This window comes from Vidua chalybeata, chromosome 2 (genome assembly GCF_026979565.1).
Source record: "Vidua chalybeata isolate OUT-0048 chromosome 2, bVidCha1 merged haplotype, whole genome shotgun sequence".
NCBI classification, from domain to species: domain Eukaryota; kingdom Metazoa; phylum Chordata; class Aves; order Passeriformes; family Viduidae; genus Vidua; species Vidua chalybeata.
In genome coordinates, this window is record NC_071531.1 from 115,543,537 (window position 1) to 115,558,797 (window position 15,261).

General features: G+C 50.6%; 2 protein-coding genes across 6 annotated transcripts in view; one reads left to right on the forward strand and one right to left on the reverse strand.

The window, feature by feature from the left end:
• Positions 1-6,687, reverse strand: part of RAB6A (RAB6A, member RAS oncogene family) — a 42,734-nt gene extending 36,047 nt beyond the window's left edge. The window contains exons 1-2 of one of the 4 annotated variants that reach the window (XM_053934075.1): positions 6,214-6,687; positions 3,964-4,268 (exon numbers count right to left, since the gene is read on the reverse strand). In XM_053934075.1, coding sequence (XP_053790050.1) covers positions 4,123-4,268; positions 6,214-6,583 — 516 coding nt within the window. In that variant the 5' untranslated portion in view covers positions 6,584-6,687 and the 3' untranslated portion in view covers positions 3,964-4,122. Of the gene's footprint in view, positions 1-3,963; positions 4,269-6,213 lie in introns of those variants that run through there. The other 3 variants (XM_053934076.1, XM_053934074.1, XM_053934073.1) reach the window with 3 other exon arrangements.
• Positions 6,688-6,733: 46 nt separating this feature from the next.
• Positions 6,734-14,332, forward strand: MRPL48 (mitochondrial ribosomal protein L48). Of its 2 annotated transcripts, none has more exons than XM_053934077.1 (8): positions 6,734-6,751; positions 7,486-8,222; positions 10,981-11,018; positions 11,326-11,411; positions 11,991-12,163; positions 13,324-13,426; positions 13,927-14,016; positions 14,108-14,332. In XM_053934077.1, exons 2-8 carry the CDS (start codon positions 8,053-8,055, stop codon positions 14,180-14,182), a joined length of 735 nt encoding a protein of 244 aa, XP_053790052.1. In that variant the 5' UTR covers positions 6,734-6,751; positions 7,486-8,052; the 3' UTR covers positions 14,183-14,332. The 2 variants fall into 2 exon arrangements, with proteins under 2 accessions (XP_053790052.1, XP_053790054.1); XM_053934079.1 differs by lacking the exons at positions 6,734-6,751; positions 7,486-8,222 and adding exons at positions 9,899-10,003; positions 10,690-10,742.
• Positions 14,333-15,261: the final 929 nt, after the last annotated feature.

Sequence of the window (15,261 nt, forward strand, 5' to 3'; positions counted from 1 at the left end):
GCTCATTCAAATGGCAGACTCTTCCAAGTGAGCCCCAAAATCCCTGCTGGTTCAAAGGGCAGCAGCTGCCATGGTGACATCAGCACGTGCCCATCCTGGTTTACAGCACCAGCAGAAAGGACACACAAACCAGGGAAAAAAAACAGGCAAGCTACACCCTCACTCTAAGAAGTCAAATTAATTAAATGCACTGTTGTGCTGGACAGCTGAATAAGGACTTCCTTCCCAAAGCTCCTTTTTGCCAGACTCAACAGGAGGTAGCCAGAAGCAAGCAAGGGGCTTGACAACTTGAAGCTCCCACCGAATTTATTTACATTTAGTTTCACACAATATTTGCTTCCCAGATTATCTTTTTTTTTTTTGTGATGCACTAAGCTTAATTTGGATAAGAGTTAAATAGTACTGAAACACACAAAAAAGTCACTTTTTCCAGTTAATATCAGACAAATATTCCAGAACATGGTTTGAACATTAAAGGAAAATGTCTGACATAAAATAATTGATGGAATTGTTCACTGTCCCTGGGCCTTTCATAATATTAGAGCCAGAAGAGTTCGGTTTATGCTGAGGGGAAAACAAAGAATTCATTTAGCTTGTCAACTTTTGTGAGCTCAGTAAATAAATCAAGCAAAGAGACCTGAAAAAATTGACTTTCACTGCAAGTCCACATTTTGGCTGCTGTTTGTTTGCCAAGACACACATTTTTCATTTAAACTACTTCCATAAATAATTTATACTAACATGTCAAACCCATCACCATTTTGATGATATCTGTTAATTTTTCAAAACAGTGCTTTTACAGAAGCTCAGGAGAATCTAGGTTGGAAAAGACCTCCAAGATCATCAAGTCCTTGATCAGCCAAGGCTTGCAGCCAATGATCTCAGAGGTCTTTTCACTGCTCCATACTGTCAAGGATGGATCAGCTTTTCCATGCCTGTTCAGAAACATTCACGTATCACAAGGTTACTGTTCTTACAGGTTACAGGCCTCACAGGTAAATTTTGGAGGTTGACTTGAAAAATCTGATGGTGTTCATGTTGAGGCAGCAACGTGTGGGTTTTTCTGAGCCACGTTTCAAAGCACTCAAGGGTTTAGCTGGATTGTTCTGGTTGGCTGGCTTGGGGTTTTTATAATCATTAGTGTACACAACAGGTACTTGTATATGCATGAACACAACAAAATGCCTTTAAACATCTGGGCTAAATTAGCAGGTAACTAAAAGGCAGCTCTTTCCTCACAGACTGATTACAGGAGACAGATTTTTAACCATCACTGAAGCTGAGAGAAATGGCTGTTGGCTCTGATAATTCCCAAATGCCACATCATCTGCTAAGGTGGGCTCAGATGAGCTTCCCTGCCTTTGTTTCTCCATTAGTCCCACTTACAGCTCCAGCAAAAGCTTTCAGGCATCTGCTTTGCAGAACCTGGATCCCATGCCAGGTACCACCACCACCCCAAGAGCTGCAGATAGAAAATCCATTATGTCACATCAAGGAAAAAGATAAAGATGATCATTTTCCTTCCAACTCACAGATTATTTCTGAGAAGCAGAGAGAAAAGCACAGCAGAGTTCAGAAAGGCACAGCTACTCCTCCTTTCAAGAACAGACACAGCTCCTTCAGAGGCTTCCACAAATAGACAGGGATCAAAAGGCACCGTGAGAACAGGCACCACAAAACATTGATGTCTTTTTCTCTGTGCTTCTTCCACATGTTGCTGTAGGAAGGGATTTTTCAGCGATGCAGAAGAGAAAGAAGAGAAATGGTGGAGCTCAAGATCTTCAGGCCAGCAAAGAAGGATCAGACACCAAGCACATTGCACTATGGAAGAATCCCAGAACAGTTTGGGTGGGAAGGGAGCTGTGACCAACAAAGATGTTCAACAGTGCTGATCCCATGACTGACCCCTGAGGAACACAGGTGAAGACTGAGGCAAAGAAAAGTCACTGAGTGCCTCAGCCCTCTCCATATCCTGGGTAACCAGGCCTCCTGTTTCCTTCTGGAGAGACACCACACTTTTCCTGGTCCTCCTTTCCTTTATCGCTACAGAAGCTTTTCTTGCTGCCCCTGATGACTGGCCAGGTTTAATTCTATCAGGGCTTTGGGTTTCCTAACCTGATCTGTGGCTGCTCAGGAATTTCTCTGCATTCCTCCCGGGCAACCTGCCTCCACTTCCACCCTTCCATTTTGGGTTTGAGGCTGTCCACGAGTTCCTTGTTCATCCACGCAGCCCTCCTGGTGTTCCTGCCTCACTCCCCCTTTGTGGGGATGCACTGCTGATATTCCACTTCCAGATGTGAAGCCCAGCTTTAGAAACTCATGGACAATTCATACAGTACAAACAGAACCCCAAATATCTGAAGGCCCAGCCACAGGAAAACCACAAGGTTAGGAAATTACCCGGAGGGGAGGAGATAAGCTTTTAAACCACCAGTGCAACAAGGTAATGGATCTCTGGAGCTTGTGAATCCCTTAGAAACAAGGGGCTTTTAGGCAGCACAGGGACGAGGCTGTACCTGCTGTGAGCAGTGCTACACCAGCCCCATGTCACACACAGAGCACCTGCAGCTCCCCAGTTATCTAATGAGACACATCACACTGCTCAGCAGTGCCTGTACCAACATCGTTATGCAACAGAACAGCTCATTAGTGCTTTCCAAACAATTATACCTCTACAGTTATTACACTGCACTTATCAGTGGGTTTTCAATATTAAAAATCTCAGCTCCTGATTAAAAAAAAAAACAAAACCAAAATGCAACTGGTTCTAATTTCCTTCCAGATCTTATGCAGAAATGCTGGCACAGAGAGACAACATTTTGCTTTCTGTACACGTTGGTGCCCTTCAGATCTGCTCGCCAATGAAAGCTGCAGTAGAAACTCACGTGACGAACAAATATTTCTGTTGCAGTGCCCCAGCATTCACTTCTGCCCACTCAATCAAAAAAAAATCAATTTATTAAGAAGTAAAGATGTTCTTGTGCAAAGCAGAATTAAAGAGGTTATTAATATTTGAATATGTGTCATATTTACTGTCAGCACCCCAATGTAGGTGATGCGTCCACTCCCTGAGGTGACCCAGAAATCAGAATTCCTTAAACTTGAGGTATTACAACTGATGAAAATCACCTGATAAAACCAGATCAAAGGCAGTAAGAAACATACTTCCCCACACACAATAGCTCTATCTAATCCCTCAGCACTCAGAGCTCTCCCTGCCTTTTTAACAAAGATTAGCATATTTAAAACTGCTAAACTCTGTATAATCTTCAATCATTGAGAAAAGTAATTCAATTAAGGAGAGTGCTGGTGAAGTTGCCTTCTCCTAGCCAGCCAATGCTGTACCCCTGTACAAGTTAATAAAAACAGAGATGGAAAGAGAGGAGAAGATTCTTCTGGCTGGGCACGGATGATGCTGCAGGCTCATGATGCACCCACAGCACATGCAGCAAGTCCCCAGGCTGGGCCTGGGAGGGGCGTGGGGGACACAAGCCCCAGAGACAAGGAGATTTAGGGGACTGAGGAGCGAGGAAAATCAGCATCTTAGCAGGGGAAAGAGCATCTGCAGCTAGTGCTGAACGGCACGAGGCAGAGCCGCTGCAGTCCGTGCGAATGCTGAGGGATACGGCACTGAACTCCCACAACATGGCTGAGGAGAGCGGGGAAAACCACACACTGCATCCTCTGGGCAATCCCACTCTCAGATGGAAATGAAACGCCCAGGGATGCTTCTAGATCTCCCGTGGAAGGGCTGCAAAGCCTGCCCAGTAAGGAACTGCAGCTCAGATTTCCTCAGCCATAAGACACACATTTGTTGGCGAGGCTGTGTGCAGCCAGCACAGGTCTGCCATCAGCCAGCTCTGGATGCTGAGGCAGCTAATGGCCATCACAGCCCTTTGTACCATTTCACTTGTCATCCTGAAGTCCCTGGATGGAAATGAACCCAGAGCACTCAGCCTCCCCACCAGAGCCAGAGCATGTCTTTAATTATGGCCTTCCAACAGGGCAGAGAACCTTTCATCTGAACGGGAAGCAAATGCTGCAATCCAGCGCAACAGTTGTACAAAGATCTCCTGGGTTAGGAAAGCTGCTATCCTAAAAACTTTTATTTCTGCATCTCCCTTAACCTTCCAGACAAAGAACAACAAGGTGTGAGCACAGCCCACTCCAGCTCCCTTCTTGCAACACCAGATTCTTCCGCAGTTTTCTCCAAATATCACGAGGGCGTTTATTCCTCCAGGAGCCACTTGGAACGAGAGCTCTGCATCCTTCGGGCAGTTAAAAAAAATAAAAAAAAAAACTACAGGGAATGACATCATGACAGAGACATCTGAAGAGCTTCAATCCAGGAAGGGACGTGTCTCCATCGGAGGCAGACTCATGGAGCGCCGTGTCGGAGCATGCCCACGCTGCAGCACCCGCGGGATGCGCGGACACGGAGCTGGCACGGAGTCAGCGCCCAGCATCCCAGACAAAGGCAAAGGCAGGGCTGGAGCCCACCCTGCATTCCAGTCAGCTCCCACCCATCCCTAAGCCCCAGCCCAGGCAGCAGTTGCAGGGCTGGGAATATTCAGTCAGGAGGATTTCGCTGTGCTGTACCCACAGGATCCCTTCTCTCCTCCCTAGGGCTGATGCTGTGACTGGGAATTATTTAAAAGCTTCCAGTATAAAAACAGATGATTAGCTGAGAGGGGGGAAAAAAAAAAATCCTAGAGGAAGCAGATATCTGACGTTATGTCTGCTAGAGGAGACAAGAAATCCACGTGTGAATGAAGAGCTGCTGAGATTTAAGATCTGCACCAGGTGCCACAACCTTCCATGGAGGTATTTGAAAAGCTTCGTGATATTGAAGCTCAGAAATGCAAGTAAACAAGCCAAGGATTTTGCAAATGCATTGCTAATATTTCAGATTCCTGTTATCAAATACTTGGGAAAAAAAACCAACCAACCGAAAAAAACTGAAAAAACCCTCAGCATTTTCTACACATGACCCTCATCCAAAATCCTCATAAAATGGCTGGCCAAATAGCACCTTACCAAGCAGATCAGGTGACTTACCCAAAAAATAATAAATAATCAAGTTGCACTCGTGCTCCCCAAATCCCTGATATGAGAAGAGCTGTTTCAACCCCAAAAACACAAAATAAAAAGAGACTGATTCAAGGAAGAGACTAAAAGAAATTGCCAATGTACAGGTAAATAATTTCAACAGCAGCCTTATCACCAAGCTCATCCACATCTGAATGAGGAAACACCAAGATACAACTAATTTGGCCAAAAAATAAAACCAACTAGTATTTCATCATCTCCTACCACACAGACCAAAGGTGGCTGAGGGAGCAAATACCCCGCCCCGAGACAGAAAATATTTTGCACCTATTCATTATGTCATAGATCACTCAGTATCTACCCAGGATTACACAAAGCATCTCATAAAGGAGCTTTTTTTTTTTTTTTTTCAGAAAACTCTTCCAAGGGAAAGATTTGGAATGCAGTATTGGAGATAGAGGCCTTCCGCTGAGGAAGGAGGAGACATTGTTTAGGTCCTTTTTTTTTTTTTCATTCCAAAGACAGGGAAGAAAACCTCATTGACTGAATTAAATATTCAGAGCGTCGCTCTGCCAAGACATAGCCCCATTATGGAAAAACGCCGTATTTACACAGTAAACACTGCGGATTGAGACTCGTGCCCCCCAAAAACCAGAGGAGCTGGGTCCGAATGAATCAGCAACTGTTTCTGCAGATGGGCTTTGGTGGCTGGGGGGGGTTAAAGCAGAGCTGAACCCCCGGAGCCCCACGAGGGTGGGTGGGTGTCAGGGACTCTCGTGACACAGGCTGGGTGTCGTGAGGAGGGGGATCCCCTCAGACCCTATAAGGGTGGGTGGTTTTAAGAAAGGGTGAGGAGGGGGATCCCATCAGACCCCATGAGGGTGGGTGGATGTCGGGAAGGGTGAGGAGGGGGATCCCATCAGACCCCATGAGGGTGGGTGGTTTTCAGGAAGGGTGAGGAGGGGGATCCCATCAGACCCCATAAGGGTGGGTGGGTGTCGGGGAGAACGAGGAGGGGGATCCCATCAGACCCCATGAGGGAGGGAGGCTGGGTGTCACAGACGCTCATGAGGATATCGGGGAGGATGAGGAGGGGGGCCCTTCGTGCTCCCCCCCCCCGAGTGTCGGGGTGGGGGTCCCGGCCCGCGGCGGGCGGTGACTCACCGCTCTGCTCGCCCAGGAACACCAGCTTGAATTTCCGCAGCGGGTTCCCGAAGTCCCCGCCCGACGACATGATGGAGGAGCCGCCGCCGCCCCGCGCTCGCTCCGCTCCCCGCGGCGGCACCCGCGACCCGCGACCGCTTCCCTCCGCCTCCTCCTGCTTCTTCTCCTCGTCCTCCTCCTCCCCGGCGAAGGCTGCGAGCCCCGGTGATGTGCCGGTGTCGGTGTGGGTGCCGGTGCCGCTGCCGCCGCTTCGCCCCCCCCCCCCGCGCTCCCGGAGCCGGCGCTCCGCCCGCCCCGCGCAGGCGCTGTGGGCGCTTCCCTCTGCTACGGGCCGGGAATGGTGTGGGTTGGGAGGGACGAGGAGAATCATCGCGTTCCACCCCTGCCGTGGGCAGGAACGCCTCTCATCAGCGCAGGCTGCTCCAAACCCCGCTGTCCCGCCTGGCCTTGGGGCACTGCCAGGGCTCCAGGGGCGGCCACAGCTTCTCTGGGCACCCTGTGCCAGGGCCTGCCCGCCCCTCACATCCTCAGCGTCAGGGTAAGGGCTGCAAGGTGGACCCGGCCCTCAGGGGCGTGAGGGGGGAGCCAGCAAAGGCCTTAAAAGCAAAGGCTTCATCCTAACCCGGCACAGATACTCCTTTCAGAGGGGCATCTCTGGCGAGCAGATCCCTCACAGCAGGGTGATGTTTCCCAGGAAGGTCAGTGATCCCCACTGTCATCCTTTGACAGTGGCTCAGGGCCCTCCACCTTTTGCTGGAGGGGCCAGCTTTTCCTTGCACTATTTTTTGCCCATTTTCCCCCCATTCTGCCCTCAAAGTTCAGTGTTTGAGGAGGTTTCCAGGTGCGTCCTGGCCCCTCTTGTTTAAACCTTGGCTGGGAGATTGTTCCAGAGCATCTGTGCTCTGCTAGTCAGGGAAATGGCATCTGCTACATGTTTCATTTTGAAAACCTTTCTATTTTGATCGTTTCATTTATACTCCATCAATGTGATGAACTGCCTCACCAAGAGCTGGGGTTTTTTTCACCCAGGCGTTAAAGTTCCAGGGAACTAAAAAAAAAAAAAAAAAAAAAAAAGTGGTTTTAATCAGGTGATTAAATTTAAACAAGTTTTAATAGATATGAGCAGAATCTCCATCCAGCTCCGCACCTGGTATCTGGGAGTGCTTCCACACTGGTTGTGTGGCTGCTCTCCTGCAGGGAGAAAGGGACTCCAGCCTGGCCTGACGTGATCTCAAATATTAAATACAGATATTGTCCTTGGTTTTGTGTCAGGGTTCATTCCAGGATCTTTCCCGTGAGTCCCAGGGAAAGCAACAACTGAAGGCAGAGGAGGAGACACGCGAAACAGAGGTTTTCTTCTAAGGTCTGTTTGAACACTTCTTGATTGTTTTCATCATTGGATGAGTCTGAAAAGAAGTGGAAGCAAGGCATGGGAAGCCTTAAAAAGGAGAAAGAGCTTCCTGGAGTTTTTTAAGTGTGGTGCAGAAAAAGGAAGTCATCGAGTCCCCTCATCTTCTCCGTGTAAACATCACAAAAAGGTTTGGAAGTTGTGCTCCTGCAACAGGGATGTGAAATGATGCAAAAGGCAAAGAAAGGCACATTCCAGTGGGAAATAAGGACCGTGTCCTAACAGAGAGGCTGCTCAGCCACCAGAACAAGCTGCCAAGAGCAGCACTATCTTTGTATGCAGGGGAAATCGAGAGGAGCCTTTATGAGAAAGATGCTTTCACGGAGAGAGGAGTGATCTGCTTCCATAAAGCCATAAGTCACTGGAAACCTATCGACTGTGACGTGCAGGAGAGTGAATTCCATGATTTAACAATCCCTTTTGGCCTTAAAATGTATCCATCTATGACAGATGTCAGAGACGTTCCTCAGTGGAGAGGTGGACTCGCTTCTCATGGAGACACAGAGGACAACAACAATCCCTGCAATCGGTTACTGCCCTTCCCCAAACTCAGCCTGGGGCAACGCTCCCTCCTCAGCCACGTTTTGGGGCTGGAGGAAAGGTGAGTCCCCAGGAGGGGCAGAGGGAATGAAGGGGTGCACAAACCTTGTCCTTTCACATTCCTTCTGTCCCCTCCGTGCACCAGCGCAGAGGGGATGGACAGCGAGGGTGCCTGGAGCTCCAGGCACTCAGAAATGAAGGGCAGGGCTGGGTCACAGGGCAGGACGTGAACTTGCCACACAGCATGGCCACACAGCATTGGAGGGCAGGGAATTAGGAGTCTTCCTGGACCCGCTCTTAATCGTGGTGCTCATCTCAGCTTCCCCTACAAACACAGGACCAGCCAGTCCCCTCCAGGCACAGCAGCCCCTCCTCAGTTTCCTCTGGGCCTTCAAAGACCATGGGAGGAGAAGCCCAGGTTTCGTGGAGTGGGAGTGCCAGCCTTAACCCAGCTCAGGCTCCCACAGTGATCCTTACACAAGCGTCATTGCCAGGCTGGCCCTGCCTGGGGCTCGCCAGGTGGGATCAAAGGGCAGGAAAACATCCACGTGGGCAGTTCTGTCATGTCCCGGGAGCGCCAGGAAAACACAGCTTGGAGCCGGGAACACGTGTGTCCTTGCACTGTGGAGCAAAGAGCAAAGGTGCTGTGGGATCCCCTCTGCTCTCTCCATGTGCTGGGGCAGGTGGAGACACAAAACTTGTCCTTTCACATTCCTCCTGTCCCCACCAGCGCGGAGGGGATGGACAGCGAGGGTGTCCAGTGTGTGTCCGGAGCTCCGGGCACTCAGAAATGCACGACGGGGCTGGGTCACAGGGCAGGACAGGAACTTGCCACGTGGATGAGCTGCAGGGAGAAAGTCCATCAGGAGCTCTGACAGCTCCAGCAAGAGCAATTGCAGCAGCCCTCAGTCAGCAGATTGGGAAATCCCCACTCAAAATCCAGCTCCCGGGCAGGGAACAACTCCAAGAAGGGGGATCAGGGATGTGGGCTCCAGAGTGAGCACCTGCTATGGAAGAAGGGGGAAACTGGAGCCAGACTGCAGAGAAGGGAGCCAGGAGGAGGGAAGGGAGCCTGTGGGAAATTAAGATTTGCGTGGAAGAGGCAGTGGGACACGGGGTGGGTTTTCCTGAGCCACCTCCACACTGTCAGGCCCGGCGGGCACAGGACCACAGACCCATCTCTTCCCAGGCAGGCCCCACTGGGAAATCAGAGAGGAGATCCCCGCCAGCCCAGCCTTCCTACGCTTAGGATTTCGCGATTGTAAATATTTTATTCTTTTTTAAGCGCTACTAAAGGCCTAAGTAAATGGCCGCCGGGACGCCACACTCAAGGTGGCCGCTGCAGCACCCTGGGGCGGGGCCCTCAGCGCTGCAACGTGGCCATGCCACACTCAACATGGCGGCCGCGCCGTGATGGACGTGGCTGGGGACCAATCAGTGTGCGAGGACGGGCGGGGGGCGGGCCGAGCCGGGCGGGACGCGCGGTGATAGGCGCAGGGCGGGGTGCGCTGTGCAGCCGCAGCCGCGCGGCGGCGCCGCCCGCCGCGTGTGGGCGGGCAGGAACGAGGTGTCCGCCATTCCTGCCCGCACCCCGCTGCCTCCTTCAGGACGCCAGGGCCCCGCCAGTACCGCGGGTTGTCCAAAAGTTGTTGTCTACGAGAGTTCTCGGTGGGCGGGGCGGGGAGCTGTCCGAAAATTAGAATTCCCGGGAGGCATTCGGTGGGCGGAACGCGGGGAGGGAACCGCGGGACGGGGGGAGCTGAATGGAGGCGTACCGAGGCACTGAGGGGGAGCGCTTTGAGCGCCGGACCGCGGCCCCGGATGATGGCGGCGGTGCCGAAGGTACCGGGATGGCCGCGGGGAAGGGGAGTGGGAACGGGGAAGGACGCGGGGACAGAGGGAAGGGGAGGAGCAGGAACGGAGGAGTAGCCTTGGTCTTTGGGACAGCTGAGGCAGCCCCAGCCTTGCTGCTGGAGGCCCTGATCCGACTCTGGTTTGGTTTCGGAAGGAAGTGTGGGGGTGATCCTGAGGGGTCCAGACCTTGAGATTGTGCCCTGGATCTGTCTTGGTGCTCCTGGACCAGGGGCCGAGACACCCACACACCCCTGCTGCCCACCCTCACACACCCAACTCGATTACAGCCCTCGTCTCCGTGGTCCCTGTCGGATCCCTGTCCCTCTGCACTGGGACATTTGGGACATCGGTGTTTATCCCCACCCTGCTTTGGCCACGGCAAAGCTCTTTGCCGGCTGGATGAGTGTTTGTCTCCATCCGTGTGGAGGCGGGACAGGCACGAGGGCTCTTCATGGCCTATCCCTCCATGTCCCTGGGGGCGCTGTCCAAACGCTCCTGGAGCTCTGCCAGGCTGGGGCTGTGCCCGTTCCCTGCGGAGCCCCAGCACCCCTGGGGGAAGAGCCTTTCCCCGATACCCATCCTAAACCTCCCCTGGCACAGCCCCAGCCCTTCCCGCGGGTCCTGCCCTAGAGGTGTAGTAAGCTGGAGAAAATTCCGTGTTTTAACCCTTGCAGGTGTTGTGCTCGGAGAAGGGAGTGTTGCTCAGGCAGGTGTTGGCCCTCAGCAGGTGAGAAAACATATGTGACCAAAAAATTGCCTTTTTTTTTTCTTTCTTCTTGCCAAATCTTCTAATAGTGGAGGTAAGACTTTGAGCTGGGAGCTGGAAGGGCTGTGGGATGGGGAAGAGGCCATGCCTTTGCAAAAGGACATTGGCCAGATATTTTTCCATAAGTGAGGGAAATCAGAGTTATTAATTATTATATTGTTTCCTACAGACCTTTTAATCATTATTTTGTTTCCTACAGAGCAGCAGCAGCCAGAGAAAACCGTCTGTGTGCTGCAGGTAAAGTCTGTTGTCAATCTAGCTTTGAGGCAAAAAATTCACTTCCCTCAAATAAATATTAAACATTGCAGCATGTTTGTTTTGTTTTGGGTTTTTTTTTTAGCCAATTTTGGACTGGTTAAATAACCAGAGCAGGTGCTCTGCCACTTCCATATATTTTTTCCCAATATTTTCTTATTTTTGCCCTGTTCTTGGCTAAGCAGGTGGCACCAGCTGTGGTGTTATGTGACCATGATCTGGGGCTCTCAGAGCACCTGTGGATGCTTGTTTGCAGCTGGAAACACGCTTGCTCTGCTTTCATTTTCAGGTGATGCACTCCTGGCTTGCCACAGATCCTACAAGTCCCGACCTACCCATGGAATTGGGAAGTTTAAATACCTGCTCCCAAAGGAGGTAGGCAGGAGGACTTCCCTCTGTGCTTGCTTTCCCAAGGTAATCCTGAAGCATGTTGGATGCCCCATCTCCAGGCTGGATGGGGTTTGGAGAAACCTGGAGTAGTGGAAGGTGTGCCTGCCCATGAGATTTAAGGTTCCTTCCAATCCTAACTAGTCCATGACTCCATGAAGTACCCGCTCAGCACGCTGCAGAAATGCTTCCTTTTGTCCAGTACGTTCCTGTGGGAGTGAGTGAGTAGCTTTGGAACCTCCTGACACCTAATTTAACACCTGAACCATTCCAGAATTTTGTGAGCAGCTCTTACTTACACTTTCACACTCCTTGGGATTTGGAAAGACATCCACTTGTGTGGAAGGAGGAAACAAGAAGTCAGCTGCCTTTTAGGCAGGATCTGAAATAAACAGCAGGTTTATTTCTACTGGTTTTACTCCTTCCTTTCTCCCTCTGGAAGAAATAAATCACAGCCTGAGTGTGTTTTCCGTGTGAGGCCATCCAAGAGCTGAACTTTTTATTCCCAGCATTGTCCAAAGCAGATGCCCTCTATTTTATTTGGTTGTATTTTCTTTTGGAAAACAGCTTCCAAAGAGGAGAAAGGAAAAAGTGCAGATGAAAGAGATCAATGCTGGCACCGAGTACCAGTATGGAGACATCAACATCCAGATGACTTCCTATGATCTGTGCCTGGTGGAGCATTTTGCTCAGTACGTCCACAGACTCTGCAACCGCCTCTCCATCCGGGTCAACGAGAGGTATGAGGAAATCTGTCCCTCTGGATTCCGACCCCCTGCCCGTCAGGCCACACTCCAGTCTCCCTGAGGGATTCCCATTTGGATGTCAATCCGAACCTCTCATCTGCCCTGTGTTCTCCTTTTGTGTACCTGTACAATTCTGGATGCTTTATTTAGAAGCATTGAATTTTTCAGGCACCGACCTGAGCAGATTCCAAGGAAAAAGTGGCTGTTACGTCTCCTTCCTCTGAGGAAAAGGCTTTAAGCCTGTGGGTGCAGAGCCTGGGAATTGCTGACATTTGCTGCTGGTTTTCCTTTGTGGCTTGTGATCCAGGCTCTGCACGCCACCCTACTTATCCAAAGTGGAATGAGCTTGGGAAAGCCCTGAAGGTGCTGGGTGAACTTCCTGCTACTTCAGTTTAGGAGGAGAGGATGCTTCAGGAGCACCCTAGTTCTCCAAAACAGGTGTATTCCAACAGCCACTCCACTGGCTGTAATGCCTGAGCAATGTCAGGCAGCACCTCGGTGCCTGGAGTGCTCCCAGGGAGCTGCAGGCACTGGGAAAAGCACTGAGCTGCCAGCAGGGAATAAAACCAGTGGGGATTGTCTAAAATGCATGCTTTTCACCTGTACCCTCTGAGGCTGGACATGGCTTGGTGTGTAGAGAAAGAAAGGATTTGCCCTTCAGACTGGGAACTGAGGGGAAAAGGTGGGCAGTGGGATGGAGCTTGGATGTGGGAATGGGGATGAGGAAGTGAGGTCTTGAGTATTGAGCAGAGTCTGATCCACTCCCAGTCACATTGCCATTAAATCTGAGGTGCAAACGATGTATTTCAGTGGTGCATTGCAGCAGCAGATTTTAGAGCTCTGTCCCAAAAGACAAAACAAGTCAGAACTGTTGCTTTTCTAGAACTGTGAAGAAGTTAAAAGTTCTCAGGCTGGTGTTTGTAACTAATCCAGGTTTTTGCTGGCAGCAGTGCTGCAGAGCTCCCTCCTTATCTCCTTCCAGCAAAACGCCCGGCCTCTGCCAGGACCTGATTTGCAAGATACATCCTTTGCATAATTAATTTCCCATGAAAAGTTAATCTCCTTCCCCATTCTCTGCTGTGGAGGGTGATTCATGCCTGTAAAGTAGTGCAGATATCCTGCCTGTCCTAAGCACTGCCCTCTGGCTCCTGCAGCTACGCCATGCCCACCAAAACCAACGAGGTGCTGTTCCTGGAAGAGAAGGGATCCAAAATGCAGCTGGATGCAGTCCTTACCACCCACCAGAGGGTTGTCCAGGTAGGAGCTGGGATCCCATCACAGGCTCCCCAAACCCCTCAAACATCTAACAGGTGAAAGGCAACATTTGGGCATAAATGGAAGCAAAAGGTCTGATTATGTTTTCTGCTGAGTGTTGCTCCTAAACTAGAAGCCCAGGAGGATTTCCTGGCTCTGTGTTTCAGGCAGAAGAATTATTACCTATTTTCTGCAGACTAATTGATATGAGGGGTAGAAAAGTCATGTTTGGGGATGGGTCAGTGGAGAAACTCACAGGGATGGATGGGATTTTGGGAAGGAATTGTTCCCTGTGAGCATGGGGAGGCCCTGGCACAGGGTGCCCAGAGAAGCTGTGGCTGCCCCTGGATCCCTGGGGGTGATCAAGGCCAGGCTGGAACAGCCTGGGATAGAGGAAGGGGTCCCTGCCCATGGCAGGGGTGGCACTGGATGATCTCTTAAGGTCCCTTCCAACCCAGTATCCTGGGATCATTCTCCTGCAGCTCTGTCATTTCTGCTTTCAGATCTGCGGTTTGAGCTCGACGTTTGCTCCCATACTGCTGGAAATCATTCAGAGTAGCCAGCCTGAGGGGGTGCATCTGTTGATGAAACAGGTATGGTTACACTTCCCAATGCTTTCCCTTTAGGAAGCAGGGAAAGGGTTTGTGTGATGCTGATTTGTGGTGGTTTTCCCTCCCTCCACAGCACACGGAAGCCGATTTCAAGAGCCGACTGAAGTCTCGACCAGAGCTGGAAGAGCTGCTGGCAGAAATGTCCTGAGGTGAGGAACAGTGTGCCATCCATGGGCTCTTCCAGCCTCCAGAGGGTGCTTCCATGAGCTCTGTACTGATGACTTGGTGAATTGGAAGGAATTCCCACTGTTGGCAACCAGCCTGTCCCAATAAAAATAAATGATGTGTTTGTTTCTAACTGGTTTGTACTGGGAGCAAAGGTGGCACAGTGGAATGTGGGTTTGCTTTCCTTCAGTTTTTTTTTTTTTTGTTTTGTTTTTTTTTTTTTAATTCCTGCCTATTTTGCTTCTGGTAGGTGGGAATCTCTGCAGAAATCTGTGCATGAATAATGCTGTGCTGCAACAATCCCAGGAATTGTTACAACCAAATTTGATGGATGCCAAGAGAAACTGTTCTAGAAACTGGTTGGTTTGGAGGCTTTTTCTCCCCCTTTCTAAAGACCAGCTTGTGAAAAAGGGAGAAAATAACTCATGAATTTACACTCTCCCCAAATTGGGGCTGTCCAGGTGTTGCTTGTGCTTCCATGCCCAGCCTCTTGGTATTCCCAGCACCCACATCCCTGGGAAATAGCCTGGAACCTTCCTTCTGACAAAATGCATGCAAAAAGCAATTTTATTTTCTTTCTCCTGGCTTATTTGCCAGCAAGTGATAGTCAGATCAGAATCCCTTTTTCTCCCATTCCTAATTTTTCTGTGGCTTCCCAGAAGATAAATCCCCTGCCCAGAAATCCCATCCTGTGGGACATGAGCTTATCACTGCTGGGAAGAGCCTTAGGATGGCACAGAGGACATGGAGTAAAAATCCATGGCAGGGCTGTTCTGGAGCCAAGACCCAGCCTGAGTGCTGTGAATGCTCCTGGACTGGGACATTTTGGGCTGGAAATCCACAACTGCTGAATCGTTTTGGTTGGAAAAGACATCTGGAATAATTGAGTCCAAGCCGTGCCCAGTCCCCTACTTTGTCACCGGCCTAGAGGACCGAGTGCCATGTCCAGTCATCCTTGGACACCTCCAGGGATGGGCACTCCAAACCTCCCTGGGCAGTCCCTTCCAATGTTTAAAACTCCTTGCCATGAAGAAATTCCTCCTGATATCCAACCTGAACCCG

Excerpts from the sequence above, each read along its gene's own strand:
- MRPL48 (XM_053934077.1), top strand. The coding sequence starts at position 8,053 with ATGTATCCATCTATGACAGATGTCAGAGACGTTCCTCAGTGGAGAGGT. Across the intron at positions 11,019-11,325 it reads AAACCGTCTGTGTGCTGCAG|GTGATGCACTCCTGGCTTGC; the intron begins GTAAAGTCTGTT and ends TTTCATTTTCAG. Across the intron at positions 13,427-13,926 it reads CCCACCAGAGGGTTGTCCAG|ATCTGCGGTTTGAGCTCGAC; the intron begins GTAGGAGCTGGG and ends TTCTGCTTTCAG.